This window comes from Pipra filicauda, unplaced genomic scaffold (genome assembly GCF_003945595.2).
Source record: "Pipra filicauda isolate LSUMZ 115617 unplaced genomic scaffold, ASM394559v2 scaffold614_size217257_pilon, whole genome shotgun sequence".
In the NCBI taxonomy this organism is placed as follows: domain Eukaryota; kingdom Metazoa; phylum Chordata; class Aves; order Passeriformes; family Pipridae; genus Pipra; species Pipra filicauda.
Genome location: NW_024104770.1, coordinates 114,090 through 141,196, shown reverse-complemented (window position 1 = coordinate 141,196; position 27,107 = coordinate 114,090). Strand labels below are relative to the sequence as shown.

At 70.2% G+C, this 27,107-nt stretch overlaps 2 protein-coding genes across 3 annotated transcripts in view; one reads left to right on the top strand and one right to left on the bottom strand.

The window, feature by feature from the left end:
* Positions 1-410: 410 nt before the first annotated feature.
* On the bottom strand, positions 411-3,554 carry LOC120324628 (collagen alpha-1(I) chain-like). Its single transcript, XM_039388142.1, has 2 exons — positions 3,434-3,554; positions 411-1,924 (listed from the first exon to the last, which is right to left on the bottom strand). Exons 1-2 carry the CDS (start codon positions 3,552-3,554, stop codon positions 411-413), a joined length of 1,635 nt encoding a protein of 544 aa, XP_039244076.1.
* A 1,731-nt stretch (positions 3,555-5,285) lies between these two features.
* DNMT3A (DNA methyltransferase 3 alpha) overlaps positions 5,286-27,107 on the top strand; it is a 29,016-nt gene continuing 7,194 nt past the window's right edge. The window contains exons 1-6 of one of the 2 annotated variants that reach the window (XM_027749468.2): positions 5,286-5,900; positions 9,312-9,486; positions 13,177-13,281; positions 19,408-19,660; positions 22,284-22,330; positions 23,367-23,513. In XM_027749468.2, coding sequence (XP_027605269.1) covers positions 9,424-9,486; positions 13,177-13,281; positions 19,408-19,660; positions 22,284-22,330; positions 23,367-23,513 — 615 coding nt within the window. In that variant the 5' untranslated portion in view covers positions 5,286-5,900; positions 9,312-9,423. Of the gene's footprint in view, positions 5,901-9,311; positions 9,487-13,176; positions 13,282-19,407; positions 19,730-22,283; positions 22,331-23,366; positions 23,514-27,107 lie in introns of both variants that reach the window. The other variant, XM_027749467.2, reaches the window with a different exon arrangement.

Genomic DNA, 27,107 nt, shown 5'->3' with positions numbered 1-27,107 from the left:
AGGGGGACAGAGCTGGCACAAACGTGGGGAGAAGGCATGGCTTGGCTTGGTCTGGCGTGGCCTGGCTTGGCATGGCTGTTTGGCAGGGCTTGGTATGGCACGGCATGGCTTGGCTTGACATGGCACAGCCCCTGACTGCACTTGGCTTGGCTTGATCTGGCACAGTCTGGCTTGGCGTGGCATGGCTTAGCTTGGCTTGGCACTGCACAGCCCTTGACTACACTTGGCTTGGCTTGGACCAGCCTGGCCTGGCACGGCTCAGCTTGGCACACCGTGGCACGGCCCTTGACCACACTTGGCTTGGGCCAGCCTGGCTTGGCACAGAACGGCTTGGCTTGGTCTGGCATGGCCTGGCTCGGCACAGCATGGCTTGGCACAACACGGCTCGGAACGGCACGGCTCGTCTTAGCTTAGCAAAGCCGAGCCCGGGCGGTCTGTCCGGCCCCCGGGCCGTGGTGCAGCCATTCTGCCCGTGCCGTGCCGTGCCCGTGCCCGATCCGTGCCGTGCCCGATCCCTGCCGTGCCGTGCCGTGCCCGTGCCCGATCCGTGCTGTGCCGTGCCCGTGCCCGATCCGTGCGGTGCCGTGCCCGTGCTGTGCCCGTGCCCGATCCGTGCCGTGCCCGTGCCCGATCCGTGCCGTGCCGTGCCCGTGCCGTGCCCGTGCCGTGCGGTGCCGTGCTGTGCCGTGCCCGTGCGGTGCCGTGCTGTGCCGTGCCGTGCCCGTGCGGTGCCGTGCCGTGCCCGTGCCGTGCCGTGCGGTGCCGTGCTGTGCTGTGCCCGTGCCCGTGCGGTGCCGTGCTGTGCCGTGCCCGTGCCGTGCCCGTGCGGTGCCGTGCTGTGCTGTGCCCGTGCCCGTGCGGTGCCGTGCTGTGCCGTGCCCGTGCCGTGCGGTGCCGTGCTGTGCCGTGCCCGTGCCGTGCCCGTGCCGTGCGGTGCCGTGCCCGTGCCGTGCCCGTGCCGTGCCGTGCCCGTGCCGTGCCCGTGCGGTGCCGTGCGGTGCCGTGCCCGTGCCGTGCGGTGCCGTGCTGTGCCGTGCCCGTGCCGTGCGGTGCCGCGGCGGGCGCGGCCGGCGGGCTCTAGGACCGCGCGGCGGGCTCGGTGCTGCAGTGGAGGCGGCGGCGCTGCGGGAGGAGGCCTGGCCGGGCAGCGCAGCGGCGGCGGCGGCTCGGCGGGGCTCGGCACGGCTCGGCGGGGCTCGGCGCCGGGCCCGCACCGGCCCAGGTAACCGGGACACGGGGCAGGGGCACACGGGGACAGCGGGACACGGGGACAGCGGGAGCGGCAGCCCCGGCCCCGCTCGGCTCCGCTCGGCTCGGGCACTCTCGGCTCCGCTCGGCTCCGCTCGGTTCGATTCGGCCGCCGCGTTCGGGGGGTTCGGCTCCGGCCGGTTCGGCTCGGCCGGGGCGTCCGGCGGGGTTCGGGTGTCCCCGGCCGGGCTCGGCTCCCTCCGGCGGGGCTTCGGGTCCCCCCGGCCGGAGTTCGGGTCCCCCCCGGGGGGGGTTCGGGTCCCTCCGGGGCGCTCGGCCCGGTCCGGGGCGGCCCCGGTGCCGCCGCGGTGTCTCCGCCGTCCCGGGCCCGCGGCAGGAAAACACGGCAGGGCCGGGCCCGCCGGGCCCCCCCGGGCCCGCGCCGCCCCCGCCCGGCCCGGCCCGGCCCCGCTCGGCCCCGCTCGGCCCGGCCGTGCGGGCGGGGGTGGCGGCGCGGCCCGGCCCGGCCCCCGCGGCGCCGCCGTGTCCTTGAGCGCCGCGCGGGCGGCTGAAGGGCAGCGGGGCCCCGTGGCACCGCCGGGTGTCCCCCCGGTCCCCTCCCGGCCCGCCGTGGCACCGCCGGGTGTCCCCCCGGGCGGACGCGGGGGCCCGGCCGTCCCTGCCCTGCCCGCGGCGGAGCCGCCCGGGGGGCCCGGCCGGCCCGGCCCTGCCCGAACTTCGGGGGTTTTGCACCAAAAATAGCCTCCGGGGGGGGGTTGAAGTGCCGCGGGACCGGGCGGAGGGGGCGGCGGGGCAGGGGCCTGGCAGGGCGCGGGGGGTGCCCATCCTGCCTGTTCCTGCCCGCTGCTTCCCGCTCCTGCCTCCCCTAAGCTGGGCCACCGCTTGCTTCCCCCTTTCCTCTCGCTTATCCCCCTTCCCACTCACTTCCCACTTCCTGCTCGCTTCCACCTTTCCACTCGTTTCCCCCTTCCTTCTCTGTTCCCCTTCCCTCTTGCTTCCCCCTTCCTGCTCTCGTCCCCCTTCCCACTCACTTCCCGCTTCCTGCTCACTTCCCCTTTCCTGCTCGTTTCCACCTTCCTTCTCCCTTCCCTTCCCACTCACTTCCCACTTCCTGCTCACTCCCCCTTCCCTTTTGCTTCCCCCTTCCCTCTGGCTTCTCATTTTCCTCTTCCTTCCCCATTGCTTCCCCTTCCCTCTCGCATCCCTCTTCCCACTCGCTTCCTCTTCCCTCTCGCATCCCTCTTCCCACTCGCTTCCCCCCCACTTCCCTCCATTCCCACTCACTTCCCACTTCCCGTTCGTTCCCACTACCCTCTCCCTTCCCCTTCACTTCCCACTTCCCTGTTGCTCCCCTTCCCCCTCACTCCCCCTTCCCTCCCACTGCTGTTTCCTCCCCCCCCTTTCCGGGGTGTTTCGCCTGCGCGAACCTGCGGGCAAATGAGATTTTCCTCCTCGCTCAGTTCCTCTTTCTGTGTTTCTGCCCTTTTGTGTGACGTCGCCGTTGTCACCGCGGGACCGGCCGCGTTCCGCGCTGGCTGTGCCACACCGGGCACCCGCATCCCAGGGAGCCCAGGAGCCCCCCAGGGAGCCCCCGGAGCTGGTGGGGACAGAGTGTGGGACCCGGCCCTGCTGCTCCTGGCAGCTCCCACGCCGGCTCCGGCCCCTCGTGCTGAGTCAGCTCCAAACTTCCCCGTGGAGCCGCTTTGGTGACACGCAGCTCTCTCGTGGAACGGCGGGATGTTGGTGCCCACCAGTGAGGCCGCAGCCCCGGTGTCCCTGGGCGTCCCTCGGGTGTCCCGGGCTGCCCACGTGCCCACAGTGCTGTCCAGGGTGGGCCACAGCTGGCCCCAAAACCCGGTGGCCGTGGAGCCCCGTGCTGTGCCGTGCCGTGCCGTGGCGGCCGCTCAGGGACCCTCAGGCGGTGGTTTTTGTGCAGGGAATTTTATTTCGGCGCATCCCTGCCCGACGCCTCCCCACGGGCCGTGCCCCGGCGAGGTGTGGCGCCCCGAGGGGAGCGCGTGGGCTTGGCAGGTCCCGCCGGCGCGTGCCGAGGACACGCGTGTGCCAGGCGCGCTCGTGCCGCGGCGGCTTCGGCTCTGCGGGAGGAGCCGGCGGCGTCGGGGCGTGTGGTTTGGTGGGATGGCTCCGGATCCCTCTCACCTCGAGGCCGCGGGTCGGTTTGGGCTCCCGGCGCGGGAGGGACTCACGGGCAGACTCTCCTTACCTGGCATTCGGGCCCAGCCGCCATCCCACTTCCCTGCCGTGGGGCTCGGCACGCGCCAGCACGTGCCGGCGGCGTTGGGCCCGTTCCCGCGGTTAACCGCCAGTCCCAGCTCACGGCCCATCCCCGATCCTGGTTTGGATCTCTCCGGCTCAGCTCCTGCCCCAGATCGGCACCCGGCTCTGCTTCCCATCAACCAGAGGGTCCCCATGGGGCCCGGGGTCTGCTCGCTGGGGTCACACCGTCTCCCAGACTTTTTTCCCCAGTGACTGAGCACATGGAGCTCCTGGGTGTTCCTGGTAAGATGTTCCCGGTGCTCTGGCAGCTCCTTCATCATCCTGCTGGGTGATCCACGCTGTCCCACCTGCCGAGCGGCACCACGGCCCAGCACAGGGGTCTGTGACACACGTCCCTGTCCCATCCCACCCCATCCCACCCCACCCCGTGCCAGAGGCAGTTTGGTCTGCCCTCGGCCTTGGCAGCATTCCCACACCAACAGATCCAGCTGTGGGGCTGCAGCCGGTGTTTGGGTTTGGCTGTGGTGTGGAGCAGTGCAGGGCTCTGTGTCGCTCCTGGGGGTGCCATGGGGTGCCATGTGTTCTGTGGGGGCAGTGCATCACTCCTTGGGGTGCCAAGGGGTGCAGGAAGTCACTCCCTGGGGTGCCATGGGGGTGCAGGGGTGCCAGGCATCATTCCCTGGGGTGCTGTGGGGTGCTGTGTGTTGCTCTCTGCAGTGCTGTGGGGTGCAGTGGTGCCTTGGGGTGCTGTGCATCACTCCTTGGGGTGCAATGAATCACCCCCTGGGACACTGGGGTGCAGTAGTGCTGTGGGGTGCAATGAATTGCACACTGGGGTGCCATGGGGTGCAGTATGTCACTCCTTGGGGTGCAGTGGGGTGCAGTGTGTCACTCCTTGGGGTGCAGTGGGGTGCAGTATGTCACTCCTTGGGGTGCAGTGGGGTGCAGTGTGTCACTCCTTGGGGTGCAGTGGGATGCAGTGTGTCACTCCTTGGGGTGCAGTGGGACACTGTGGGGTGCAGTAGCACCGTGGGGTGCAATGAATTGTGCACTGGGGTGCCATGGGGTGCAGTATGTCAGTCCTTAGGGTGCAGTGGGACACTGTGGGGTGCAGTAGCACCGTGGGGTGCAATGAATTGCGCACTGGGGTGCCGTGGGGTGCAGTGTGTCACTCCTTGCAGTGCCCTGGGGTGCAGTGGTGCCCTGGGGTGCAGTGGGGTGCACCATGGGGCTGGCTCAGTGCTGCCGACCACCCCAGGGTCCTCCCTCCGTGCCAGGTCTATTTTTAGGATCACCCCAGCTCTCGCCAGCATCTCATGCCCCCAGACCCCCCGTCCCCCGGTGGCAGTGGCTCCCAGAGCTGTGGCACATGTGTCCGTCCGGGCACTCCCCCCGACACGTGCCCCCCCCCGCCCCCCGCAGCAGCCAAACATTTCACCGCTAAATTACAACCCCGGGGATGAGGTCACGGCCACGGTGGTTTCGGCACAACCATCTGTCAGAGGCAAAATTTCGGGCCCCGGGGGACGCCCACCCTGTTCCCGGCCCCCCCTGCCAGCAGCACCCACGCCGCGGGGGGCTGGGGGGGGCACCCCGGCGTGAGTCAGGGGTGGGGGGCGCAGGGGGTGGGGGTGACTCACGGCCGCCGCTCCTGTCCCCTCTGAGTCAATCCCGGAGTTGTTCCCTGGCGCTGGGAAGGAGGAGGAGGAGGAGGAGGAGGAGAGGAGGAGGAGGAGGAGGAGCGCGGTGGTGGCAGTGACTCAAAGTGACAACAACAATAATAATACGCTGCGGCACTTGTCACGGGAGAGGCGCTTGGACGGGGTCCCTCGTGCGTCCCCTCCGCCGCCGGCGCACGGGGGACCCCGGCCAACCCGGGGGGTGTCACCGCCGCGCGCGGGGTCACCTCGGGACAGGGGGGCACTGCGGTGACGGTGTCCCCCCGCCCGCCACCAGCGCGGGGGGCTGCCGGAGACCCCGCTCGCCGTCACCTAAAATGGCCGGTTAGGTCCCTGCAGGTTCCCGGCTGCGGCACGGCACCGCCGAGGTCCCTAAATATAAAAAAAAGGCGGGATTTCGGGTGGGTTTTCCATTTTCGTGCCGGTGGCTGCCGCGTGTCTCGCCCAGCCGGCGCAGGTATAACCTACTTCGGAACGCCTCTGCCGCCGCGGCGAGCGTGACTCGCCGGTCCTGCGAGCGGGAGCGGCTCGGCGGCCACGGCCGGGGCCCCGCTCCCCCCCGGCCGCAGGGGCAGCGCCGGGCACGGGCACGGCGGGCGCTCCGTCCCCGCCGAGACGCCGGGCGAGGGTCCGCCAGCACCGCCAAGCCGAGCTCGGCCGGGGGATGCCGCGGAGGAAGGTCCCGGCGGCCTAAAGGCGAGGGCACGGTGCGAACCCCCCGTCCCGTCGCGATCCGTCCCGTCCCGCCCCGCCGCGGCGGGCGAGCGCAGCCGGGTAAGAGCGCGGGGCGCGGGGCGGGAGCACCGCACGGGGCCGGGAGCACCGCACGGGGCCGGGAGCACCGCACGGCCCCTCCGGCGGGGCCCCGCGGGTGGGCAGCGGGAGGCGGCCGGGGCCGCGCCGGCTCCCCGGCTTTGTTCGGCGGCCGGGGCTGCCGCGGGGTTTGTGCGCAGAACAACTATTTTTAGAGCGTTTGGAGACCATGTTGGCTGGAAGCGAATCAAAGCCGCGAGCTGCCCCTTTGGCAGCGCCGGCCGGGCTCGGCCGCCGCCGCACCGGGGCGCCCGGAGGGGCTCAGCCGCCCCCCGGGGCTGCCGGAGGGACCCCGGTGCCGGGGCGAGGGGCCGGGGGCTGCGGGAGGTGCCGGCGGCAGGGCAGGGCAGGGACCCCCGGCGGCGGGGACCCCGCGGCGCCTCCGGGCGCGGGGATCCCCCGGGGGGCAGCCGGGGTGTCCCCGGTGCTTCCCGGCCGCGCGTGTCCGCCCGTGCCCGCGGCCGGGGCTGGGGGGCACGGCGGGCTCGGGCAGGGTGGGGGGTTCCGCCGGCGGCACCCCGGGGAGGCAGCTGGCGTGGGGACGCGGGGTCGGGGTGCCACACCGTGCCGTGCCGTGCCGTGCCGTGCCCACGGGTGTGCCGTGATGCTGGCGGCACAGCCGCTGCCAGCGGGGACCGGGAGCGGGGGCCTGGGGGCGCTGGGGATGCGGGGTGCCAGCCCTGGCCCCTCACCCAGGGCACCGCGGTGCCCGGGGGCCGAGTGCCGGGCCGGGGGCGAGGGGACCCGCGGGGAGCAGGCACGGGCACCCCCGTGCCGCGGAGGGGAGGGTGACACGGATGGGGCCGGGGCTTCACCGGGTGCTCCCCGAGCTGGGGAGGGAGCGGGATGGGGAACCCCTCCCCAGTGCCCACTGGCTGGCACGGGGCTGTGCCTGGGGTGGGACCTGCACCCCACACCCCAGTCTGACATCCTGCACCCCCAGATCCCAGCCTGCACCCAGCACCCCCAGCCCACAGCCTGTACCTGCCCCCCCACCCCGCACCCTGTACCCCCAGCCCGCACCCCGCGCCCACACCGCTGTCCAACCCTCCAGCTCCCACTGCCCACTGCCCACATCCCCCCCCAGCCCAGCCTGTGAGAGGGGCCCTTCGGGGGGTGCTGGGGCGTGGAGGGCCGAGTCCCCCCCATCTGCCCTCCCCCGGCCCCCAGCCCAGCACCCCGAACCCCCGGGGGTCCCCCTGCCTGCGGCAGGGAGAGGCTGCAGCCCCCGGCCCCCCCAGCAGCCCCCGCCGCAGTGGCCGCAGGCCGGGGGGGACACGTTGGGGTGGGAGCGGTGTTGGGAGCAGCGCCCTGCTCGCCCCGGCCCCCCCGAGCCCCCCCAGCCCCCGCCCGAGCCCCCCGCCCGCCGCTGGGAACGGCTGCGGCTGGAAAGCTCTAGAAACAAATTGCAGCTCCGGTGCCAAAGGCAACAGCAGCCCCGGCCATGGCGAATGCAGCGTTTGCCATAGCAACAGGTGCCGGCTGGCGCCTCCCCCGCGGCCCCCCCGGCACCCCGCGAGCGGCACCCCCGGCCCCCCACACCCCGCACCGTGCACCCCCCACACCCTGCACCCCGCAGCCCCCCAGCCCCCCGCAACCAGCAGCACCCCTCACCCGGCGTCCTCATCCTGCACCCTACACCCCACACGTCCTACACCACGTGGCCCCCGGGCTCCCCCCCCATCCCACACCGTACACCCCGCACACCCTACAACCTGCAACCCCCCCAGACCTCCACACCTTGCAGCCCACACCCCACAACTGGCACCATGCACCCCGCGCTGTACACCCCACCCCCTGCATTGTATACCCCACACACTGCACCCCACACTGTCCACCCCACACTCCCCACACCCTGCACCCCACACACCCGCACCGTCCCCCCTGCACACCCTGCGTGTTGCCCCCTGCACCACGTATGTCCTGCACCCCACACCATGCACCCAGCACCTCGCACCCCTGCACCCCACACCCAGCATCCCACACCCCACACCTCACACTGCACACCCCACACCGCACACCCCACAACACTGCACACCCCACACTGCACACCCCACACTGCACACCCCACAGCACTGCACACCCTACACTGCACACCCCACACTGTGCATCCCACACCGCACACCCCACACTGCACACCCCACAGCACTGCACACCCTACACTGCACACCCCACACTGTGCATCCCACACCGCACACCCCACACTGCACACCCCACACTGTGCATTCCACACCGCACACCCCACAACACTGCACACCTCACAGCACTGCACACCCCACACCGCACACACCACAACACTGCAACACCCACAGCAATGCACACCCCACACCGCACACCCCACAACACTGCACACCCTACACTGCACACCCCACACTGTGCATCCCACACCGCACACCCCACACTGCACACCCCACACTGCACACCCCACACTGTGCATCCCACACCGCACACCCTACACTGCACACCCTACACTGTGCATCCCACACCGCACACCCTACACTGCACACCCTACACTGCACACCCCACAACACTGCACACCTCACACTGCACACCCTACACTGTACACCTCACACTGCACACCCTACACTGCACACCCCACACCGCACACCCCACACTGCACACCCCACACTGCACACCCCACACCGCACACCCCACAACACTGCACACCCTACACTGTACACCTCACACTGCACACCCTACACTGCACACCCCACACTGTGCATCCAACACCGCACACCCTACACTGCACACCTCACACTGCACACCCCACACTGCACACCCCACACTGCACACCCCACAACACTGCACACCCTACACTGCACACCCCACACCGCACACCCCACAACACTGCACACCCTACACTGCACACCTCACACTGCACACCCCACAACACTGCACACCCCACAACACTGCACACCCCACACTGTGCATCCCACACCGCACACCCCACACTGCACACCCCACACTGCACACCCTACACTGCACACCCCACACCATGCACCCCACAGCATGGACCTTGCACCTTACACTGTGTGCCCCATGCCATGCACCCAGCACACACCCCACACACACCACACCTTACACCCCGTGCCGTGCACCCCACACCCACACCATGGGCCCCACACTGTGCACCCTGTGCCCCACACCGTACACCCCACCCCGTACACCTTTCTCCCCACTGTGCCCCCCCAGCCGGCACGGGCCGGGGCTCGGGCACCTGCCGGGGGCAGTGCTGGGGCAGTGGCAGGGCAGGGGCCCAGCCCGGCTGAGTCAAGGCCGTGGCACGTTAATAATTGCCGGGGTGGGGGGCGCGGGCCGGGGGCCGGCGGGGCGGGTGCACCCCCTCACCCCGTCCCTCTCCGCTTCCCGCAGGGGCAGGAGGATCCAGGCAGGCGGCAGGGGACGGCTCCAGGACCCCTCCTCGGCGCAGCGGGGTCCGCTCTGGTGCTGAAGAGGCGGCGGCCGCCCGCCCCGGTGCCCCACCATGCCGTCCAGCGGGACCCTCGACGCCGGCAGCCCCAGCCGGGAGGCGCTGGACACGCACAAGGTACGGACCCTGCGCTGGGAGGCTGCGGGGGGCCCGTCCCCGTCGCCCGTGCCTGGCCATGGGGGGCTCGGGGGCTCTGGCCTGCTCCTGGCTGGCAGGAGAAGGGGGTGCGGGGTCCCCTCTGCCGCAGCCCAGCTCCTCGCGGTGGTGGCAGCGCGGTGCCGGGCGGGGGGAGCCCTGAGCTGCAGCCGGATTAGCGCGGATTGAGCTATTCCTGGCGCTGGGGAGCGCGGGGAGGGGACGGGGACGGAGACCTGCTGTCACCTCCCGGCGGTGGCCAGGGCCAGGGCCAGGGGGATGGCAGAGTGGGGTGTCCCCCGGGGTGGGGTGTGTCCTGGCTCTGGGGTGTGTGCTGGGTTCATGCCCCATGCTCGGGGGGACAAGTGGTGGCTCCAGAGCCCTTGTGCCAGCCCTGCTTCCCCCTCGTGGGGGTCCCACCTGCTCCAGGGGTCCCTGCACCTCCTTCTGTCCCCCACGTGTGACACAGGCTCGGGAGGGAACCCCCTCCCTGGTGTCTCCACCACCCAAGGACACTCCGGGCTGGTGCGGCCGCTCCCGGTGCCAGCACTGGCAGCACCATTGCTCTTCCCACGGAGACGGGAGCGTCCGGTGGCGCGTGGCAGGGCTGGTCAAGGCGTGGGGACTGGGGCCGTGGCCAGCTGGACACTGTCCCGCCGCGGGCACCGCCAGGTCAGGGTCATCCCAGTTCCTCACGGCCATGGGGCCACGTCGAGCTCCCACGCTGGTGCTCCCCGTCCTCTGGCCATCACTCCTGGCTGCCGGAGGGGCCGGCTGGTGTATCCTCTGGGACGTGTCCTGCACGTTCTCGGCACGGCTGGGGGCACGAGTACCCCGGGATGGGTCGGTCTGTGCTTTGCCCCGCGGCGTTGCCGTACCAGCAGTGCGAGCAGGTGATGTACAGCCCCCCCGTGCCTCGGTGGAGGTGTGAGGACGTGCGGCACGGGGGGATGTAGGGAAAAGCCGTGGTACCGCCGGCCGGCCCGGCACACCCCGGGGAGCAGGACCCGCCCGTGCCGGTGCCCGGGGCGGTGGCAGCAGCCCGGCGGCCGAGCGCTGTCCTGGGCTGACCCCGCGGGATGCGGCGTCACCTCCCCCGCGGCCACGCGCCGAGGTCACCCTGCCGGGGCAGCCGCTGCCCGCGGGGCCGGCACGGCCAGCCCGTCTGTCCCCGACGCCTCCAGCGCGGCGGGAGGACCCGGCCCCGGCGAGGCCGAGCCCACCTCCCTCCGAGGGGGGGTCTCCGCGCCGCTCCCCCCGGCCGCGGGCTCGGCTCCGGCGGTGCGGCGGGCGCGGGGCTGGCGGAGCAGCCACACTGCGTCAGTGCCGCAGCTCGGCTCGGCTCGGGCCGCGCTCGCCCGCGGCTCCCTCCGGGTTGTTGCTTGGCAGCGGCGCAGGAGCGCGGCATCGGGGACGTGCCACGGCGCCCCGCGCCCGGGAGACGGGCACGGGGTGATGGATGGGGATGACTCAGCTCCCGGCGGGATGCGGGCGGCGAGGGGCTGCGGCTGCGGCCCCCCTGTGCCGGGCTGGGGGGGCAGAGCCTCCCCAGAGCCCTTTGCCCAGCCCTGCCGGTGCCCGGACTCGTCCCCCCCTCTGCTTCTTGGGCACCTGCCCCACTTTTTGGGTGCTGGCTCTGCCCCGTGGGGGTTCCCTGTCCCAGTGGGTGTCGGGGGCACCTTCCTGGCTCCGCAGCAGTGACCCTCACTGTCCCCCCGCCCCCGCAGCAGCCCTTGAGCCAGCTCTGTCCTGCTGGCATTTCACCCAGAGAGCACCCCCGGAGCCCCCCGGCCTTGCTGGCACCCACCAGGTGCTCCCCAGCCACGTCCTCTCTTGGCACAGGCAGCCTGGCCACTGCCCGGTGCACTTGACACCCCCCAAGTCTTTCATTTACATCCACCGTAAACACTACCAGGACCTGGACAAATTGGAATGTGGCAGGGGGGCAGCTGGAGCCGTGCGCTGGTGACTGGGGTGGCACTGGGGCCAAAGGACCTGTCCCAAAATTTACTACCCGGGGTGGTGTGGGGAGTGGGGCTCAGCCCCATTGGGGCCCCCGGGTGCCACAGTGGAGCCTCTCCTTGCTTGGCCCTGGTGTCGCAGTGCCAGTGGGTGCCAGGGCTGGGGGATCCATGCAAGGATGGAGGGTCTTTGCTGGGGGCTGCCCAGCCCCACACACAGGCGAGTGGCACTTGATCATGGGGCTGGGCCAAGGGCGGTCCTGGCGGGACACCCGTGGGGACTGGGGAGGGGCTGGACGTGGCTCCCATGTGGTCCCAGATGCATCAGGATGTGGAACAGGGGGGACAGGCAGTGGTGGGCATGAGGGCATGTGGCTGGGTCTGGGTGTGGGTGGCACGGGGGAGCTGGTCTGGGGACCGTGGCTGGGGGCACTGCAGCGGTGGGGCACCACGGTTATGGGACACCATGGTTATGGGACACCACAGCCAGGGGGTACTGCGGCCGTGGGGCACCACGGTTATGGGACACCATGGTTATGGGACACCACAGCCAGGGGGTACTGCAGCCGTGGGGCACCACGACCGTGGGGCACCGTGGCCATGAGGCACCCTGGCCACGGGGCACGGTGTGTCCCGACCCTGCAGACCTTCCCGTTGGGCCCATGGGGACGTGCCAGCCGCATCCCGGCGGTGCAGCCGCCCCAGCCCGGGGGGACGCGGGGCAGGAATGCGTTCGGGGCTGGCGCCCGCCGGGGCGCGGGGCCGCGCGGCTGCAGCTGGATGCCGGCGCTGTCTGGCTGCCAGCCCCATCCCCTCCCCGGCCTCTCCCTCGCCAGCCCCCCGCCGGCCTCTCCTTCCCCTGCTCCCCCTCCGCGGCCTCTTCCTGCCTTGGCTGCCGCCGCCGGGATCTTCTGGGGCTCAGGTGAAACGGGCCCCGCGCCCCCCCGGGACCCCGCGCACCCCTCGCCCCGCCGCGTCCCCCCGCCGGGCCGGGCCGGACCCCCGCGCGGGGCTGGTTCCCCCGGCACGCCGCGGTCCTTGGCACGGCCGCGGCCTTGCTGCGGGAGCAGGTTCATTTCCCGGCCGCCATCCCGCTCCGCCGCCATGCCGGCGCCCGCGTCTGCCAGGCCCAGGGCACAGCACCGGGGAGGGGACGGGCTGTGGGGCGCTGGCAGCTGCTCGGGGGCACGGCTTGGTCCCCAAAGCTGGCAGCTGCCTGCTCCAAAGGCACCCGGCTCCTGCTGCCGTCCCTTGTCCCCAGGGAGCTTCACAGCTGCCTGCAGGCCCGCGATGTGCCGTGCCATGGGGGCCGTGCATCTCCTCCCGTTTTCCGTGGGGCGAGAGCCCCCAGCCCCGCACACGCAGGGCTCGGGTGGGTTGCAGCAGTGGCAGACACCTCTGAGCCGGTCATGGCGCAGTGGCACAGGGGCAGGGGGGTCGCTCGGTGAGGCCCCTGGCCCACAGTGGCCTGCGCCGCAGCCTGAGCCTGGCAGGAGCCGCTGTCACCCTTCTGAGTGTCCTGGTGCCGCTGGCCCGGCAGGCCACGCTGCTCCCACGTTGCCAGGCAGGTGCCTGTCCCCCTGCGGTGCCGGCGGTGCCGGTGCTGTGCCGGTGCTGTGCCGGTGCTGTGCCGGTGCCAAGCGGGAGCGGAGCCGTGCCCATCCCCAGGCTGCCCGGTGGCATAACCGTCCTCTCTGTCTCCGGCTCGCAGGGGGAAGAGGAGCCCGAGGAGAACCCGAGCAAGGAGGAGAAGCAGGAGCCGGGGACGCCCATGAGGAAAGCGGGGCGGCCCGGGCGGAAGCGCAAGAATGCCCAGGTGAGCCAGCGGGCACCGTGGCCAGGTGGGGGGCGGGGGGTGTCCCCCGGTGGGCCATCCTGTCCCGCTGCCGCGGTGGCAGGAGACCTTGGCTCCCGTGTGCCATGGGCTGTGCCACCCGCCCCCCGTACTGCAGCACCCCGCCAGAGGGGACCCCGAGAGCGGCAGGAGGGGGTGTCTGCCCCGGCCCCAGCGCTGCCCCCTCCCCATGCAGCTCAGTGCAGCTCTGCTGGAGTCCCTGCTGTATGTTCGGGGGCTGGGACCCCGGACCCCCACCCCAGGGCCACGGGGCACAGAGAGGGGAGCCCCCGCCTCGGCCGAGCCCCCGCTGGCTTCCCCGGCTCCTGCGGGGCAGGCGATGAGCCCCCAGCACGCCGGGCTCAGCCAGCTCCTGACTCCCCAGCCCAGCCACGCCGTGTCCACGGCTGCGGGGTGACGGGGGGCTCGGGGCTTGGGGCAGCAGCTGGCTCTGCTGAGGCACAGGGATGGGACACCCGGGGCTTGGGACACTCGTGCGGGTGGTGGCTCGGACCTCCCGGGCCGTGGTGTGTCACGGTGCCATCGGGGAGCCGTTGAATTCAGTGTCAGGAGGAGGAGCAGGTTCCCCTGGATGCTGGAGGCCTAGAGGGAAGGTACCCGTCATCTCCCGGGCTCAGGCTGTGTCCCCACTCCCCATCCCCACAGGAGGGGACAGAGGGGTGACAAACGGGTCCAGGGTGATGAGTGGGATGGGGAGATGAGCAGGGCCTGGGGGACAAACTGAGCTGAGGCGCTTTCACTCCTGGAAGGTTGCAAATCCTTTTTATAAAAGTTTCTGGCTGTGGAAAGGGTTAATCCTGTGCTGGGACAGTTCCAGGTCTATGATGCCTGCCCGATGATCCCTGGGGGGCCAGGGAAGGTGGGACAGCCTCACCTGGGATGGATGGGGGTGCTCTGGGGCTGGAGGACAGGCTGGGCTCCTGCTGGGGCGGGAGGTAGACGCTGGGGCGGGGGGAGCCGCTGCCGTGGAAGAACAATGCTGGCATGGGAACAAGTGGGGAACGTGGTCAGGAACAGCCGGAGCCTGGGAGCCAGGAGGGCTCTGGCCGGCAGAGCTGGCGGCCCCAGGAGCCCCCCGGCACGGTGGGGGGGGTGGCAGTGCCAGGGTGCCCAGAGCTGGCTGCTGGGTGCCCGTCCCTGTGTGCTCACACACACCTGCCCCGTGCCGGTGCCGGCACATCGGCCGGCGGCTCCCGGTGCCAAGTGAGTGGAGCTGGCATGGCCAGGCCCGGACACTGCCAGGAGCCCAGGGAAGCCCCGGCCGGGTGTGAGCTGCTAAAAATACCCTCCCTGCAGAGAGCTTGCCGTGCCAGGGGAGCCAGAGTGGGGCGAGGGGAGCTGGCATGTGGGGTGGGCACCGGGCTGGCTCCGTGGGGACTGGCTGGGGGTCCACAGCACCCCCTCAGAGGGACCCAGTGGGCAGATCGTGGCAGGAGGGGCTGAGCACCCTCCTCACACCTGGGCAGGGATGTGTGCCTGGCTTGGGCACAGGGGGCTGGAGGGGGAACAGGCAGGGGGCTGGCTGGGGGCAGCCCTGTAGGGACAGGGTGGCCATGGTGTCAGTGAGCCGTGCCGTGCCACGCTGAGCCACGCTGTCCTGAGCTGTGCCAGGCTGTACCACGCTGTCCTGGGGCGTGCTGTGCCATGCTGAGCCATACCATGCTGACCTGTGTCATGCTGTGCAGTGCCAAGCCATGGCTCCAAGACCAGTGTCCCCGCTCCCAGCTGGGGCTGGCACCTTCTGCGGGTTGTGCCATGGGTGGCAGTGGCTCTGCCAGCACCTTCCCCTGGCAGAGCGGGCACAGCCCTGCTGGTCTGGAGCTGCCACTGTGCTCCGGGCTGGGATGGGCACAAGGGTCCCTGAGGGCTGTCCCCAGTCATTCCTCAGCAGGGAGTGTCTCCCCAGTGTCACCCCTGGGGCAGTGGGGTGGGCACGGGGCCATTCAGCCTGGCGGGCTCCTGGTGGAGCAGCCTCCTTGGCAGGGGCCCAGTGGAGGGGAGGGAGCAGGAGAAAGGCAGCGCTTGTTCCCAGGGCCTGCGGCCGGAGGAAGCGGGTGGGTGGGTGGGCAGGAAGGCTCCCGCCGCCGGCCCTCCTCAGGGATGGGGATGGGCGCCAGAGCCAGGGAGGGAGCAGGCCATGGGGTGGGTCCTGGTCTCCCCTTCCCCTGCACCTCCCTGGCCCAGTGTCTGAGCAGCAGCACCGGGACATGCCGGTGGCACGGAGGGCCCAGTGAGCCGGGTTCAACCCAGGTTCAACCCAGGTAGGGAAGCTGGGGCACCAGGTTTGGCCAGGATGGCTGTGGAGGGGCTGGAAGTGTGAGGAGGCAGGTGTTGGATGGGTGGCATGGCATGGCATGGCATGGCATGGCATGGGGACCATCCAGGGTGTACCAGCTGTGGTGCTGTGTGGGCTGTGTGTCTCTGTCCTGGCAGGACATCGTGTAATGGGCCACTGTGCCTGTCCCATCCCAGAGTTAATGTCCCACGTGTCCCCATGCTGGCATGGCTTCCTGGCATTGTCTGGTGGCACTGCATGGCCAGTGGTGACAGTCAGTCCCAGTGCCACTGCCAGAGCCTTGCAGAACTGAGGGGAGCTGCTCAGGCACCAGCGCCCACACTGGCTGAGCCCCCGGGACCCATCCTGCCAACCCCTGCTGGGCTGACCCCCTGGGACCCATCCTGCCAACCCCTGCTGGGCTGAGCCCCTGGGATCCATCCTGCCAACCCTTGCTGGGCTGAGCCCCTGGGATCCATCCTGCCAACTCCTGCTGGGCTGAGCCCCTCCGCAGCCTCCCTGAACCTCACAGCCAGCCTGAGCTCCCCACAGCTGCCCTGAGCCCCCACAACCACCCTGAACCCTTACAGGCCCCCCAAACCCCACAGCCGGGCCTCCACCAGTCCCTGCACCGCCCAATCCACAGCACATCATTGGCCTTCCCATTTCCTCCCGGGAAGCCCCACAGCCGCTGCGATTGTTCTGGGAGCCGTGTCCAGGATACAGCCCCAGGCGGAGGTGGGAGTGGGGCCGGGGGCGGCTGGGACCCCCCACAAGCTGCCCTGGGGAGAGGGCAGCCAGGGACCCCTGAGGGCGGGCTGGCTGTGCTGGAGTGCCGGGCTGGGGGACGCGGTGGGAGGCAGGTCCCCTCCCGCTCACCGTGGGACCAGCGGGGACTTTGCTCCCTGGCATCCATCTTGTCCCTGGTTCCAGCTGCCTGGCTGCTCCCAGGCCTCCCCGCGGTGTCCCGGCAGCCGTGCCCTCACCGTGTGGTGTCCGGCCCTCACAGAGCCGCCGTGTCCCTGGGCCGGGCACACCAAGGTCTCTGTAACCCCGTGTGTGCCCTCGCTCGTGTCCAGGCGTGCCCACACCATGGCGTGGCATGACACCTCCACCCTCCCAATGGCACCGGTGTCTGCCTGCGGCACTGTGCCCTCCCTGGGGACTGTGCCCTCCCTGGGGACTGGGCCCTCCCTGGGCACTGTGCCCTCCCTGGGGACTGGGCCCTCCCTGGGGACTGTGCCCTCCCTGGGGACTGGGCCCTCCCTGGGCACTGTGCCCTCCCTGGGGACTGGGCCTGATGCAGCCAGGACGGGGAGAGACCGCCGCCGGTGCTTCTGGACACCCTGTGAGGGTCCCCCCGGTCCCCAACACCCCCTGGCCCCCAACACCCCCTCGCCAGCCCCTTCTCGTCCCCTCCCTCCCGGCTGCGGAGGAAGTGACAGTGCCAGCGCCGGGCCGGGCAGGAAGCGGCCGTGTTGGAGGCGCCTGCGCGGGCGGCAGGGCCGGGGGTCCGCGCGGCACCGGGGGGACGCGCCATGGTAAGCGGCACACGGCCCTCGGGCACACGGGGAAGGGGGTCCTGTGCCCTGTGGCACAAATCTGGGGAACTCTGGGGAGCAAAGACACCCCTCTGCCACCTGCCATCCCCCCCCCGAGCTTGTACCTCGGCCTCAGCATCCCCTCCCTGGCCCCCTCCCCGGGGGCAGCACCGCGAGCCCCCCAGTGCACACCGAGCCCCCCGACAGCGCGGCGTTCCCTCCCTGGTACCCGGCCACCAAACGGGGCATCCTGGAACCCACAGTTCGCTGGGCACAAGCAGGAGGGTCCCTGTGGCCAGCCCACCGCTGTGCCACCCTGGCACCACCTGTGCCACCCTGGCACCCTCCTGTGCTGCGGGACAGCACTGGTGGCACCAGGAGGGAGCAGCAGTGCCTGTGAGTATCTGTGCATGGGGTGCTCAGTGCTGGTGTTGGGGGTGACACCAGGGTGGGCACCCCATGCCCCTGGCAGTGTGTGGGGTCTCCAGGGGGGACGGTGCCTGAGCGGCTCCATGGTGCTGGGATAGCGAGAGCCAGGCCCCAGGGATGGGGTGTCCTGGCATGGGGGGGTCTGCACCCCCTGTGAGGGCACTGAGTGGGGTGGCAGCGGGACTGGAGGGGCTGGCGAGTGGCCATGCCTACCCTGCCAGGGCTGTGCCGGCGGCAGCTCTGCAGAGCCACAGCAGCACTTTCACTCTCCTTGGCCACGGAAACCACTGAGCTGGGCTGTGCCTCTCGCTCTGACTCCTGCTCCCACTGCCGAGCCGAGCAGTGCTGTGCTGTGCTGAGCCGAGCAGTGCTGTGCTGTTCTGTGCCATGCCAAGCCGAGCAGTGCTGTGCTGTTCTGTGCCATGCCAAGCCGAGCAGTGCTGTGCTGTGCGACTCCACGGGCTGGCAGCATGGCAGGGTCCCACGATGCCATCCCCAGCCCCGGGCCCTTGTCCCGCGCTCGACTCCGCTGTCTCCCACACTCCCGTCGGCTCGGTCTGTTCTGTGGCACGTGCCAGGGCTGGAACACGTGAGCGATGGCACAGCCACCCCCAGGGCTCATGGTCAGGCTCTGTCCCTGCTCTGTCCCTGCTCTGTCCCTGTGCCAGCCAGCCAGGGACGGCTGCACTGTCCCGTGGTGGTGGCACTGCCCGTGACGTACCCGCTGTCACACACAAGTGGTGTTCTGGCCTGGCCCTGAGGGTGTCGGGGTGTTATGTTCTGGTCACAAAGTGTCATGGCAGTGCAGCCAGGTCCCCCTGGTGTCCCATCCTTGTGTCTTGGTCCTGAGGATGCTGTGGATGTGTCTGCTGTTTCCTGAGGGTGTCGTGGCAGTGGGTCCTGGTCCTTGGGGTGTCGTGACAGTGTGTCCCCATCCTGAAGTTGCCATGATGGTGTATCCAGGTCCTCCTGGTGGCACCTGCTTCCATCCTGGTGCTGTGGGTGTCTTGTCCCTCTGTCCATGTCCTGAGGATGCTGTGTCATTGTGTCCTGCTCTGAGGGTATTGCTGTAACATGTCCTGGTCCTGAGCAGGCCATGGAAGTGTGTCCTGGTCCTGAGGGTGTCATGACAGTGTGTCCTGGTCCATGAGGGTGTCATGTCCGTGTGTCCTGATCCTCAGAGTGCCATGGTGGAGTGTCCTGGTCCTGTCATTGCCGTGGCATTTTGCCCTGGTCCTGAGGGTGCCATAATGGTGCGTCCTGGTCCCCAGGATGACACAGCAGTGTGTCCTGGTCATGAGGGTGTCACATCCATGTGTCCTGGTCATGAGGATGTCATGGCATTGCATCCTGGTTCCAAAGGTGCCGTGGCAATATCTCTGATTCTCAGCATGTCACACCCCTGTGTCCTGGCACTGATGGTTCCTTGGCCATGTGTCCTGGCCCCAAGGGTGCTGTGACAGTGTCCTGGTCCCGAGGGTGCCGTGGCAGCCCCGGCCCCCCGGCAGGCAGTGGCAGCTGTCACTTCTGGGATGCAGGAGGTGGGACTTGGACTTTTTGGCGTGATGTCCCCAGGTTGTCGCTGCATTATGGAGCTGTGTCTGGGGGGTCTGTGGGCTACGGTCCCAGAGATTGCCTTCATGCTGTGACATCTGTGGTGTGGAAGCGGAGTCAGGCAAGGGGGACAGGGACAGGGTCCGCACGGGGCCGGTCTCACCGAGGTGATGCGGGAGCTCCTGCCGTGGGGTCCGGTGGTGGCTCTTGGGGCACGGGTGGGATGTGACTGGGGTCATGCCCCCTCTGCCAGCACCCACCAGAGTTCCTTCCCCCCCTTCTCGGCAGGTGGAAAGCAGTGACACCCCCAAAGACACAGCGGCCGTCCCCAAGTGCCCCCCGGCCTGCCCGGAGGCCAGTCCCGCCGAGCCGCTGCCCAACGGGGACGTGGAGGGGGACGCGGAGGAGGGCGGCGCGAGCCCCAAGGGCGGCCGGCCCGAGGAGGACGACACGGAGAGCATTCCCGACGGAGAGACCGGCCGGGCGCTGGAGAACGGCCGCTGCACCCCCAAGGAGGGCCTGGACGCCCCGGCCGATGAGGGTGAGCTGGCCCCTTCCGACCCCCAGAAGAAACGCGGGAGGAGGAAACTCCTGGAGGCCACAGAGAAAAGTAAGAGCTCGGCGTTGGGGGCTCCCCCGGCCCCGCTCCGGGCTGGGAGGAGGCCACAGGAGGAGGAGCGAGGGCTGAGCCCCCAGTGCCACGCGGGATTTGGGGTGGGGACAGCAGGTCTGAGCGGGGGCTGCACCCGCGTGTTCATCCCGTCACCCTCCGTCGCCCTTTCCGACGGCAGGAACGGGGATGTTGCTCCTCGTGCCCTGTGGTGCCGGGGCGTCCCTGCCCACGTGTGAAACCACCCCGGTGTGGTGTCCGTGGGTCCCTGCCTGCATGTGAGACCACCCTGGTGCGTGTGCCCACCCTGCATGGCAGCCCTGCACGTGCCGGGGGCACGGGGGGCACATTCCCTGTGACGAGACTGCGGTGCCAAGGAGGTGCCAGCTGTGGTGCCGGGAAGCAGAGGGGATGGAGGGATCGACGTCGCACTGAGGGTCATCCCCAGCGCCCGGCTGGGGGGCAGCTCTGCACAGGAGGGCCTGGGGGTCCCGGGGGTTCCTGGGCTGCATCGCGAGGTACCCAAGTGGTGCCCGTGGGGTGAGGCCACCCCGGAGCGTGGGGCCCAGCTGTGGCTCCCCGGGACACGAGGGACAGGGCTGGGCTGGGGAGAGCCCAGCGAGGGCCCCGTGGGGCTGTGGGGCGGGAGTGCCTGTGCTGGGGAAAGGCTGCGGAGCCGGGGCTGCTCAGCCGGGAGCAGAGCGGGCTCGGGGGATCCGTGGCTGTGGCACCTGCAGGGAGGTGCCTGGAGGTGAGCCAGGCGCTCCCAGGGGTGCCCAGGGACAGGACCAGAGGCCACGGCATGGGCTGGAGCCCAGAGGGTCCTTCTGGACCTGGGACACTCTCCTCAGGGTTCCCAGCTCTGGTGCTTGGGGGCTTCCCAAGCCAGATCAGCAGAGACCAACTGCCCGCCAGGCTGAGCCAGGAATGGGGGCGAGGAACAGCTGGGATGGAGCTGGGAGAGGCTGAGATGGAGAGGGGAGAGGCTGGGATGGCTGAGGCAGGCAGGGATGGAGCTGGGAGAGGCTGGGATGGCTGAGGCAGGCAGGGATGGATGAGCTGCGCTGCAGATGCTGCCGCAGTCACGAGGCGCAGCCGCGGGAGCGCCGCAGCCGGAGCCGGGATCGGGGGGAGCAGGGTGGGCCGTGGCTGTGGGGCCACCCCGGTGCCGGGCGGAGCCGCACACCGGTGTGAGGGGCGGGGGTGGTGTCCAAGCGGTTCCCGGTGGTCGCCAGGAGGGCCTGGGGGGGCCGTGACGCCACCCGGCTCTCGCTCCCTCCCCCAGGAGCCATTTCCAGCGCTCCAGCCGTGCCTGTGCCGAGGTCACAGCGCCGGGCTCGGCCCCTGCCAGACCCTCCCCTGCTCCTCCCGGCCGGACAGGGCTCCCTGAGCATCCTGTGCTCAGCACAAGCCGCAGGCGCGGGCAGTCCCCACGTTGGTCAGTGCCCCCAGTTTGACCAGTCCCAGTGACGGAGGGGACCAGCGTCTTGGAAGAGGCCACGTCCCCTCTCCCGTGCCTCAGTTTCCCCACCTGAGATCGCCATGGAAGCACGGGATGCCCAGGCACCCCTGGGGCACACACACAGTCCAGCCCCCAGCATGGAGACGGAAAGGCTCCTGTTCTCCAGTGTCTCCCCCTGTCCCCCAGTGTCCCTCAGTGTCCCTCAGTGTTCCTTGATGTCCCCCCGTGTTCTTCAGTGTCCCCTACTGCCCCTCAGTACCCCGCAGTGTTCCTGATTGTCCTGCAGTATCCTGCAGTGTCCTCTGCCATCCCCCAGTATCCTGCAATGTCCCGCAGTGTCCCCCACAGTCCCCCAGTGTCCTTTGCTGTCCCTTACTGTCCCCCAGTGTCCTGCAGTGTCCCCCAGGGTCTCGCAGTGTCCCTTACTGTCCCTCAGTGTCCTGCAGTGTCCCCCAGGGTCCCGCAGTGTCCCTTACTGTCCCTCAGTGTCCTGCAGTGTCCCCCAGGGTCCCGCAGTGTCCTTTGCTGTCCCTCACTGTCCCCCAGTGTCCTGCTGCATCCCCGTGTGCCGGCTGTGGGGCACTGTCCCGGTGTCCCATAGTGCTGGGGGACACCCGGGGGTCAGTGCCGGGGCAGTCGGTGCCCAGCAGCCAGGACGAAGCACCGAGGGGCGCTGGGAGCGGGTGGGAGCCCCCCTGCACCCCTCACGCTGCCCCCGCCGCCCCCACGGCCCCGGGGGTGCGGGCTGTTCACACCCCCCAACGCCCGCGGTTATTTTTAGCCGCTTTCCTGGCAGCGCCTCGGCAGAACCTGCGGCGCGGATGTGCCGAGAGCACAGGAAGCAGCGGGGCCGCTTCCCCTGCCCGCCCGGGGGGGTCACTGCCCCGGACCCCCAGACCCCGGCCGGGGCAGGACCGGCGGCTCCGTGCCGGCACAGATCCGCCCGGGAGCACAGCCCAGCCCAGTGTGTCGGCCGGGGGGGCCCGTCCCCGGCACAGGGCGGCCCCTGGATGGGCTGGGGGGTCCCGGGTGGGCCCATCTCCCCACGTGGTCCCAGCCCCTGCTCACGGCCGCTCTCTGTTCTGTGTGCAGGCAAGGACGAGAAGGAGGAAAACAACTTCGACACCCTGAAAATGGAGGCAAGTATGGCCTGGGGCTGGGCTGCACCCAGGAGAGGAGCACGGCCCCACAGCCCACCCCAGGAGAGGGGCACGGCCCCACAGCCCACCCCAGGAGAGGGGCACAGCCCCACAGCCCACCCCAGGAGAGGGGCACGGCCCCACAGCCCACCAGCCAGCACAGTGCTCCCTGTGCTCATGGGCACCGTCTCTCCTCACTCCCTCGGCACTGGTAGCATCAGGGACAGGGTCCCCACGGGATGGGGGTCTCAGGTTCCTGTGCCCCAGCACAGCTGGGCACTGGGCAGCACCTGCTGCTGTGCTGGGGACCAGGTGGCACCGGGATGTGCCAGGCCAGTGATGCCCCTCCACCCAGCCCTGTGTGGGATGGTACCTGCCCAGGCTAACCCCTCTCCTCCCCCAGGTGCCCACACAGTGTGTTGGATCTGCTCTGGGGTGGATCCATGCCTGGACAGTGTCGACAGTGCCCACCAAGGTGCAGCTGGCCATGGCAAGGTGTCTGGTGCTGTGCCATCCAGGGCATTGAATCCCAAACTGGTTTGGGCTGGAAGGGACCTTAAATCCCATCCCCTTCCACCCCCTGCCATGGGCAGGGACACCTCCCACCAGCCCAGGTTGCTCCAAGCCCCGTCCAGCCTGGCCTTGGACACTTCCAGGGATCCAGGGGCAGCCACAGCTTCTCTGGGCAGCCTGTGCCAGGGCCTCCCCACCCTCACAGGGAAGAATCTCTCCCCAGTATCCAATCTCTGGGCATCCAGGTGCTGGTGCACACATGGGCCAGAGCGTGTGTCCACGTGCACGTGTGTGCCCAGGCAGGTGGTGCCCCTCCTGCCCATCTCCCTCCCGCAGAAGTGGGTGTCCCCCTCCAGCCCCCCGTGCCGCCCCGCTCTGTCCCCCACACCATTCCCCAGCCCAGCCTGCGGCTCCCAGCACGCTGCCCCCCCAGTGCCCTGACCCTGCTCTGTCCCCCACACCATTCCTGCGGCTCCCAGCACGCTGCCCCCCCAGTGCCCTGACCCTGCTCTCTCTGGCACAGGGCTCTCGTGGGCGGCTCCGGGGGGGCCTGGGCTGGGAGTCGAGCCTGCGGCAGCGGCCGATGCAGCGACACACCTTCCAGGCCGGGGATCCCTACTACATCAGCAAGAGGAAGCGGGACGAGTGGCTGGCACGCTGGAAGCGGGAGGTGAGGGCCGGCACCGGCGCGGGGTGGGCAGCACGTGGTCTGGGTGGGCACCGCGTGGTCCCAGCACCCCAACCCTGGGGTGGCCGCTGGGCTCCAGGGCTCCCCCGGCAAATCAGGGCAGCGGTGATGGCACAGAGCACCGGGCCGGGGGTGACCGGGCGTGTGAGGGGTGGTTGGCACACGCGGGGGGCTCGTGTGGGCACTCAGGGCACCTCGGCTTTGCCAGGCCGTGGGGCTGGTGGGGCGGGTGCTCCCTGCTCCTGGCGCTGCCACTGCCCAGCCGGCACCCGGCTTTGGTGCCACGGCCATGGCAGGACCCCTCCGTTCTTTCCCCGTGTGCCCCCGGGGCCCCCCTCACAGCCGTGGGCAGCAGAGCCCGTCCTCCTCCCGCGGGCTGTGCCGCCCGTTCCTGCCGGTTTCCCGGGAACCAGCGTGTGATGCAGCCGGACCCGGCAGCAGGAGCCCGGCACAGGCTGGGGTGGCTGCGGTGGCTGCTCGGGGGGTTCCAGGGCAGGGGCTCTGTGGGCGCCCCGGGGTCCCCACTGTGCCCCCTCACCCCGTCCTCAGTGTTGTCCCCCTCTGCCAGATGAGTCTCCCTAGCAATGTATCCCCTCGTGCCAGTGTCACTGGCACCACACAGGGACAGGAGAGACTGGCACAGTCAGGGCATCCCACTGGACGTGGCTGCTGTGGCCAGGCCATCCCGTGGGGCACAGGGCACAGCTGGCACAGCCACAGTGTCCCCATGGGACACGAGGTACCGCTGATATGGCCACGATGTTCCCAAGGCACACAGGGAATGGCTGACACAGCCACAATGTCCCCATGGGGCACAAGGGACAGCTGTGCCCACAGGGCACAGGGCATGACCCCTTCCCTCTTCCTGGAAGGGGTCCCCAGGAACAGCCCCCCAGTGCCTGGTGCCAGCCCTGCCTCATCTCACCACGCTGGAGCCCTTGGGCACTGGCAGATTCTTCTGGGTGAAGGTCCCCAAGCTGTAGGGGTCCCCAAAACGTGGGGGATCCCAAACCTGTCGTTGGTCACCTTTGGGCTGTGTTTTTGGTGGCCCAGTGGCCAGGCAAGGCCCCCCCTCATCCCCAGTGCCGGGGCTGGGCCCAGTGTGCCACCCACCACCCGTGCCCTGGTTTGGGGACACCCCTCCCGCTGTCTGGGGGGGTCTCAGCTCGGGTCACCGGCCCTGCTGTGGTGGGACAGCCCAGCCCTTTCCTGCCTTCCCTCCTCTTCCTCATCCCTGCAGCCTCTGAGGGCCATGGCTGTGGCTCACCAGCACCGCGGGGATGGTGATGGGCAGGGCCTGGCACTGGGGACAGGGACATGCAGGAGAGAGGGACATCCAGGGTCTGGTGCTGGGGACAGACACATCCAGGGTCTGGTGCTGGCCCTCAGCTGTCTGTGCTGGGACCCCCTCAGCTGGGACCCCCCACCCTGTGCCAGCCACGGGGATGGGGAATGGGGGTAGTGTTGGGGTGAAGATGAAGAAGGATATGGGGATGGGATGAAGATGAGGATGGGAACAGAGATGGGGATGGGACAGGAGATGGAGATGGGGGTGGAAATCAGGATGGAATGAAGGTGGGGATGGGGGTGGGAATCAGGATGGAATGAAGATGGAGATAAGGATGGGGGCGGGGCAGGAGATGGGGTTGGGGATGGAGATGGAGATGAGGATGGGGGTGAGGATGAGGACGGGGCAGGCCGAGCTGCCCGTGACCCCAGGGCAGGGATCAGTTGGGATAGTTGTCCAATGGTGACGTGGGGCCAATGTCCCTTAACGACCGGCAATGGGACATTTCCTATCTCCCCTCCAGGGCAGAGCAGGGAGAGGGGGGGCATGAGGCCCTGCTGGGCCCCTGCCCTGGCAGTGACAGTGCCAGTTTGCACTTGTGTCCTCTGGCCCAGGGCCACTCCTGTCCCCAAACATCCCAGGTCCCCAAAGCAGCTTTTGCTGCTCTGGCACAGCCAAGGGAGGCTGGATGTAATGGGGTGTCTCTGCTGTCACCTGGGGGGGGGTCACAGAGTCAGCCCTGTCCCCCGGGGGACACCCAGAGGTGGCACTGGGGTGCAGATGTGCTTGGGGTCCCTCGGGGTCCCTGGGCAAGGCAGTGGCCCGGGGATCCCCAGGCAGGGCAGGGCCCCTCCGTGGTGACACCATCGGCCCCTTTGTCCCTCTCTGCACACAAAGGGGTCCTGGAGCCACCATGCTCTGGGACGTCCAGGGACAGTGGGGGCCCTCAGGGACCCCCGGGGACAGTGGGGACCCTCGGGTGTCCCCCAGGCTGGTGGGAGGGTGGCAGGGCCTGTCCTGGGGTGCAGGGTCCCAGGTGTGTCCCATCCATACTGGGCTGAACTGGGGCAGCGGTGCCGGTGCCAGTCCCAGGCCGGTGTCTGTGCTGGGCTGAACTGGGCGGTGCAGCCCCAGACCAGTGTCCACACTGGGCTGATGAACTGGGCCGTGTGACCCCGGACCAGTGTTTGCACTGGGCTGAACTGGGCAGTGCAGCCCCGGCCCCTTGTCCGTACTGGTCCGAACTGGGCAATGTGCGCTCAGCCCGGTGCCCGTACTGGTCCGAACTGGGCGATGTGCGCTCAGCCCGGTGCCCGTACTGGTCCGAACTGGGCGATGTGCGCTCAGCCCGGTGCCCGTACTGGTCCGAACTGGTGCAGCGGGGCCGGTGCCAGCGCACCCCCCCCCCAGTCCCCAAACTGGCGGCACTGGGGACACTGGTGCGGGGGGCGGGGGCGGCTCCCGCCGTGCGGGGCGAGGCCCCCGGGGCGCCGCCGCCCCCGCCCCGTGCCGGCGCTCCGCACAAAGGCCGGGGGGCCGCGGCCCCGGCACAAAAGGCGGCGGGAGCGGCCCCGCGGCGGGAGGCGCAGCCCAGCTCGGACCGGAGCGCGGCCGCGGGCCCGTGAGTGCCGGGAGGGACGGGCCGGGACCGGGGGACAGCGGGGCAGGGGCGAGCGGCAGCGGGCCGGGGGGACACCGGGACACCGGCACCGGGCTGAGCCGCTCGGGGCCCTTCGGCTCCGCTCGGGGCCCTTCGGCTCCGCTCGGGGCCCTTCGGGTCGGCCCGGGGACCGTTCGGGCCCTTTCGCTGCCGCTCGGGTCCCTTCGTTCTTGTTCGGGTTCCTTCGGTACCGTTCGGGTCCTTTCGGGCCCGTTCGGCTCCTCTCGGGTCCGGTCCGGTCCGTGCCCCCGGCGCGCGCCCCCCCCCGTCAGCCAACCAGCCGGGCCGGGACGCACCACGTGACCCGGAGCCCAGACAAAGGGCCGCCGGGCTGACCCGCACCGGCCCGGCCGGGCCCGCGCGTTCCGGCTCCGCGCGTTCCGCCCCGGCTCTCCCCCGGTCTCCGCGGGTACGTGACCGGGGCCGGGGGGTCCGATGGGGGATCCCGAGAGGGTGACATGGGCCAGATGGGCCCGGGGGGTCCCGGGAAGAGTACCGGGGGTCCTGGGATGGATCGCGGGGGGCCGTGTCCGGGGCAAGCAGAGGGTGCGGGGACTGCTCTGGGGGCGGGGGGGTCACGACCCCTCTGGGACGGGACTGGGGGTCAGCAGGGGCTTGGGCGGGGGAA

Excerpts from the sequence above, each read along its gene's own strand:
- LOC120324628 (XM_039388142.1), bottom strand. The coding sequence starts at position 3,554 with ATGGGCCGTGAGCTGGGACTGGCGGTTAACCGCGGGAACGGGCCCAAC. Across the intron at positions 1,925-3,433 it reads CGGCTGGGCCCGAATGCCAG|TTCGGGCAGGGCCGGGCCGG; the intron begins GTAAGGAGAGTC and ends AAACCCCCGAAG.